At 37.8% G+C, this 6,025-nt stretch overlaps 1 protein-coding gene across 5 annotated transcripts in view; it reads right to left on the bottom strand.

Annotated features, from left to right (window-relative positions):
- Positions 1-705: 705 nt before the first annotated feature.
- SWT1 (SWT1 RNA endoribonuclease homolog) overlaps positions 706-6,025 on the bottom strand; it is a 133,668-nt gene continuing 128,348 nt past the window's right edge. For all 5 annotated transcript variants that reach the window (XM_031937034.1, XM_031937033.1, XM_012547738.3 and 2 more), the window contains exon 19: positions 706-995. In XM_031937034.1, the coding sequence (XP_031792894.1) occupies positions 863-995 (133 nt within the window). In that variant the 3' untranslated portion in view covers positions 706-862. The remainder of the gene's footprint in view (positions 996-6,025) is intronic.

Genomic DNA, 6,025 nt, shown 5'->3' with positions numbered 1-6,025 from the left:
TTGAAAAGTAAAGCAAGAAACACTTCAGTTTACTCAAAATTTTTTTTTTATTTAATTTTTCTAAAATAAATAAGACATATGTATTTGGAATAGAATGCCTAAGTTGGATTTGTTACCAAATGTAGAGTACATTTCTAATTTCATTGTACAAATGAATAATGCAGAAGACTAAATGTTGAGTTTCAGCCAAGAGCTAACACTGCTAAAACTATAAACTAGGGCAGAGTTGCATTTCAGGGAAACACACAAATCCTCTTTTAGAAACAAGGATGCAAGAGGTAGAGTTGCATTGCAGCTTAACTTTGATGCCATAGTGTAGGAACTGAAAGCAGCAAAATGACCCCAAAATAAAAGCTTTCGGTCATAACTGAAGATTTACATATTAAAGGCTACATCAAAATGTGTATTAGTCCCCTGGCCTGCAGGGTAAATCCAGCTCGAAACAGTCCAGGTGGCTGAAGTTCAGTTTGTAAGATGTGGCCATATTGGGATTGGTTCTTATATGTCTGGTCCCACAAGTGTGACGATATAACCTGACTTAAGGACAAGTTCAAACTGAGAAGAGTACTCAACAGCCTCATCATCCCATCTGTATAATCTAGGGATAAGAGGAGTGGGGAATGTTGTTGACTCCAAAAGAACTGAACTTACACAGTAAAAAACATTTGTCCAGGACATAAGTACTAAGCTTTTTTCAGGTCTTGGCTGTTTGTTTCAGCAAAAGGCAGTCAAACATGAAAACCTGAGGACTGTTCTTGATCCAATTTTGGGTTTGGCTCAAAAGACTCCACAACAAAACAAAAACTACATTATACTGTTATTTCAACTAGTCCAACTCATAAAGGATTAAGGAAGAAAACATTTAACAAGTCCTGTAGTTGAGCATATCTTCAGACCATCCCCGATTTTTGGCTTCCATATAGACAGAGGCATTGCACTGCTGCATGGTGTATTCCATCTCGGCCAGCTGACAACATCCAATTTTTAACTTTTCCCTAGAGGAGAAAAAAGGTATTAAACAAACCTGAGAAAGCAACAAAAGGACGATTTTATAAATAAGTTGGTTTAAAAACAATTTATGCTAGGACATGGGGAAATAGGGTTTCCTATTGTATTAGACAAAGCCCCAATTTACCTTACTCTACATAATTTAAGGACCACATCTAAGTGTGAAGGGGCAGATCAAAGCCCCCACAGCTGTGAATTACGGAATTGCGAATTAGCCTTTACTGACTGATGTTGCTTGTGGATTGGGAGTGAAACAAATTGGAGGCAAGAGGGAAGAGGAGGGAGGTCAGAGAATGCAACTGTAATTGCCTCAATCTCCTTGCATTGTTATCCACTCACATGAAGGAAGGGATCTATTCTGCTGGTCAGAATTAGATCCCAGCAGCCACTAGCAGGTGGCTCCCTTAACAAATAGAACCCAAACAGGGACACAAGAAACAAAGAAGCAGCATCGCTAGTGAGTAGGATCCTCCCAGGAGAGTTCCTTCAGTAACTCAAGGGAAAAGAGACCCAGTAAGGCTTTTTCAGTTGGGGTAATTAAAATGGGCCAATATATCAAAGGGCCGAGCCAGAAGACTGATGAGGGATTTAAGAAACATGCCTGTTCTGACTACAATTCTCTTCTCCTTTGTCAGAAAGTTTGCTTCCTTGACATCTCACAAGATTTAACACCTGCTATAGCGTCTAACCCTGAAACCATTTAGAGGAATGGGATGGAAAAGACTTTGATAGTGCTGTTTGCATTTCTCAGCATGCAGACTCTGCACATGCCACTGCACAGACTTACTGGCCATGCTGTAGGGGGAAAATATTTGTGTTCCCATTAAAAAAAACCACAGAGAACTGTTAAGGACCACACCTAAGTGTGAAGGGGCAGGTCAATTCCCCAAAAGCCCCCACAGCTGTGAATTATAACACCCTTGAAGGAATTGCAAATTAGTCCTTAGTGACTCAGATGTTGCTTGTGGATGGGGAATAAAATGAATTGGAGGGAAGAGGAGAGAGGTCAGAGAATGCAACTGCATCTCAAGTCTCCTTGGATTATCATTCTCTCACATGAAGGGATCTGTTCTGTTGGTCTAATTCTGATCATCAACTACTAGTAGGTGGCTCCCGTAACAAGAACTCCTCTTCCATAAACCTGACACTTGAGACAAATTGAAAGGTTAAAGTGACACATCCAGGGCCAAACAGTGAATATCTGGGGCTGGATCAGAACTCAGGTCTTTTATCATTTCCACATCTAGCTCTCTACCCACTGTTTGAAGAACAAAGTACAATCTCCAAGAGGTAGGTCAATGATCTTCCAAAAACACAACTATCTTGTATTTATTTTGTATTCATTCAATAAACACTTATATTAAGTCCCTACTTCTGTGCCAAGCACTGTGCTAAGGGCTGAGGATACAAAGAGTCCAAAGACATTTCCTTCCTTCAAAGAGCAGTCTAATAAGGTTGACAATATTCAAACAAAACATATAAAACAAGCTATATACAGGAGAAATATCATTTAAAGAGGGTAAACTATCAATATGTAATTTCTGACAATGTAAGAGTATTATATTTGCATTACTAGAGCCTATCATGAAGTGGCTTCATATACTAATTATTTAATCTATTGATTGGCAGACCCAAAATGGCTATAAACACCAACAATGAAGCTGGGTAGCAGGTATATTTCAGGGCAAATAGAGCATTCTTTTCTATAAAAGCACAGCTTCTAGGAGATTCTCAGGGCTGGATATCCAAAAAGAGCCCTTGTATATGATTAGGCCAAATCAATACAATACAGCCTCATCAGAGTCTGCCTGGGTTAAATCATGTTCATTTCCATTTAATATTTATTGCTGAATGGTCTTTTGATAAGTGGTATTATACACCCTGTAACTGATTTTTTTTCACGGATATGAGAATAGGAAAGGGAAAATTATGGCACTAATCCTACAAAAATAAAGATACATTAGTAGATAGCCAAAAACTCTTCCAAAAAAAACCCCCAGCAAAAATGAAAGGTAGCAAGGTGTACACCCTTTTAAAATCCTGTTACTAGTTGACAATCAAAAGGAACACATGAAAGATACATGCTTAGGGGTGGCAATAAGTACCAGGAAAAAGAAATTACAATTGTACAAGTTTTCCTAAAGTCTTCAATTATCATTTTATGGCTATTCTGTAGAATTTCCATTCCCTTTTCTAAATCTTGGCTTAAGTCATCTCTACAAGACTGAAATAAGCTTTCTGTATTAAGGGATGCCTCTCAGGCTGGAGGCAACAGAAATAGAAAGGGGGAGTCAAGGCATTTTAGGAAAGTATACAAGAAACCACTTTGGATCAGGCAATTCTTTTTGTAGGGACATAAATTCTCTAAGGCTCTTCCCTGTATTTAAACTTCTTATGACTAAAGGGGTCGTTCACACTCTTGCAGTACATACCCAGAATCATAGCAGATATTTAGTCTTGCTCTAATTTTTAAAAAATCAAATCCTAATGAATTAGAGGATGAGGTATGCAAATGCTTCTTTCCTTTGGTCAGTTAGTCCATGTGTGAAAAAGACTCTCCTGGTTCCCTTGTCTCTTATTCTGTATGTGGCTCTTTTAGTGAAGATGATCTCTCTGTAGTATCTCTCATCTTCAGTTTGATTACTTTTTTAGTGTGATTCATGATTTTGGCACTGGATTCCCCTATAGCAGAGTTTGGTCATGTTTTGAGTAAAGAGAGTGCTTCTATATTCAAATGAGCAATTTAAATTGCAGAAAGCACTTTACATGTGTGAAATGCTTGTTCTCTTCTGAGACATTTTGATTCAATTTTGAAATGGTATTATAGTTGGCTATGAACTATGGAGTAAAATGTCTGGCTCAGATCCTAGCCCAGACCCCAGTTTGAAGGGGAGCTTAAAATTCATTTTCCTCATTTGTAAAGTGCAGACACATGACATCTGTGTTAAATAAATGTGAGATGTTATTGCTGCATTTTATATACCAGGTCATGACATCAGTAAGGATCCTTCTGCTACTGACAATGCAAGAGTATTATATTTGTATTTGTATTACTGGCCATGCTGTTGGGGCGGGGAAAAAACCAAAATGGAGAACTGTTAAGGACCACACCTAAGTGTGAAGGGGCAGGTCAATTCTCTAAAAGCCCCCACAGCTGTTAATTATAACACAGGATTTCTAATCACAGGATTTACTGAACATGTTGCTTAATGGATACTCATGTAACCTCCACATTTTCAATGGTGAAGAACTCACTGCTTTCTTTTTCAAATTCAATCATTATGATGCAGTGGTGCTGTATCAGGCTCTGGGAAATAAGATGTAATCCTTGTTCTAGGAGTTTTAGTGACAACTATATAATGATAATACAAAATACATTAATAAATTAGAAAGTTCAAAGGAAGGAAAATTCAGAGTAGACTTACCAGAGAAGCTGTCACTTTTTAGATGGGCTTTTAAGGGTAGGAAAAATTTTAACAAGAGAAGGATGGGAGAGGGCATTCTAGGAAATTCCCAAATTATTTGGCAGGCAAACTGGGGAAGGAGGCGGTCATTAAAGGGCTGGAATAACTCACCAGCCAGAATACCAGAATAGGTTATTTTAAACAGAATAGAGCTCTTCTTAAAATGTCAGAATTAGAGTTGGTCATTTGTAGCCAATTATTCATGTAATATTTATTTAATTCTAAAATCTTATAGTGTTGAAATGATAATGGGTTGTCAATTTTATTTATTTTTTTTTGGTTCCACCACTTTAAGTTAGACAAAAGGTTATTAAATTCTTTCGAAGTTTGCCACCCAGGTTTGGAAGATATTTTTGAGCATTAGTCTCACTGTCTTTCATTCTTTTCAAAAACTCTGTGCTCACAATGGCAGCCAATATTGTTCTACTTTTTTCACCAGGTCTTTTATCATCGGAGTTGTGTCCCGATTCCTCTTCCTCTTTCTCTTTTTCATAACCTTTTCCCTCATCACTGTCTTCAGTTACCCTGCTACTGATCACAAGTCTATTAGGATTTGATAATTTTTGCCCTGAGTCCCCATCAAATGGATCTTCTTTCTTAGGTTTCTCAAGGGCACTAGCTGGAAACTTCTTCTTGGCTATATTTTCAAAGCTGCTTTAGGCTATATACCTATCTAGAAGCTCACTATTCAGAGCCAAAAAATCCCTTTTCCTATTTGAATTTTCATAGCAAAATGATAGAAAAGCCCAAAATGCAAAAGTGGCTTCAAAAACCTCCATAAAAGACAACTTGGAGGGATCTTCCATGGTGGATAGTTGTCACTAACTACAGCAGCTACTTAAGGTGGGTCCCTTGCATCTTCCCAAAGTTTCTTAAAATTGGCCAGTAGCCATCAATGACTGACTGCAACTCAACTGAGCCATCACTTATCTTGTCTGCCAAGGATACAGATATAGAGAGAATACTTGGGGCTAAGAATTGGGCCATTGAATCTCTGGCACAGTAGGAGAGTTTGAATTAAATTTTAATGGGCCAGTTTCCTGACAGTGCACTTCTAGAGATTATAGTAACCCAGCTCCCATATGACCAGGGATTTGGGCAGTTCCAAAATAGATGAAGCACCTTCAGCTGTGGTGAACTTTTTTCTACAGAGGCTCAAAAGAGGGCCTCAATTTTCTTAATGAAGTATCCCTGGGATAATTGAGAACCATTAGCTCAGAAACTTGTAGTGATAGAAGAAAGAAAATATCAATATGGATAAAAATGGATGCATTAAATGTTAAATTAAGAGAATGCCTAGGAAAACAGCACCCTGTTCTCCTGTTTCTATTCCTATAAACATAAATACATAATAAATTTAAATGGGTTTTCCTTGGCATTAGGCTAACCTCCATAAGCCATCCAGAAAGATATTAGTTTTGGTACGGATCTGAAATTGTGAATTTGATCCCAACCAACTTTTAAGGTTGAAGGTTGAATTGGGCCCTACAGGACATGCTAGAATAGGTCTACATTTAAAGATAAGTTTTTAAAATTCCCAAAATGTCAAGGGA

Source organism: Sarcophilus harrisii, chromosome 4 (genome assembly GCF_902635505.1).
Source record: "Sarcophilus harrisii chromosome 4, mSarHar1.11, whole genome shotgun sequence".
NCBI lineage: Eukaryota > Metazoa > Chordata > Mammalia > Dasyuromorphia > Dasyuridae > Sarcophilus > Sarcophilus harrisii.
Note: the sequence above shows the minus strand (reverse complement) of the source record. Positions and strands in the feature narration are given on the sequence as shown.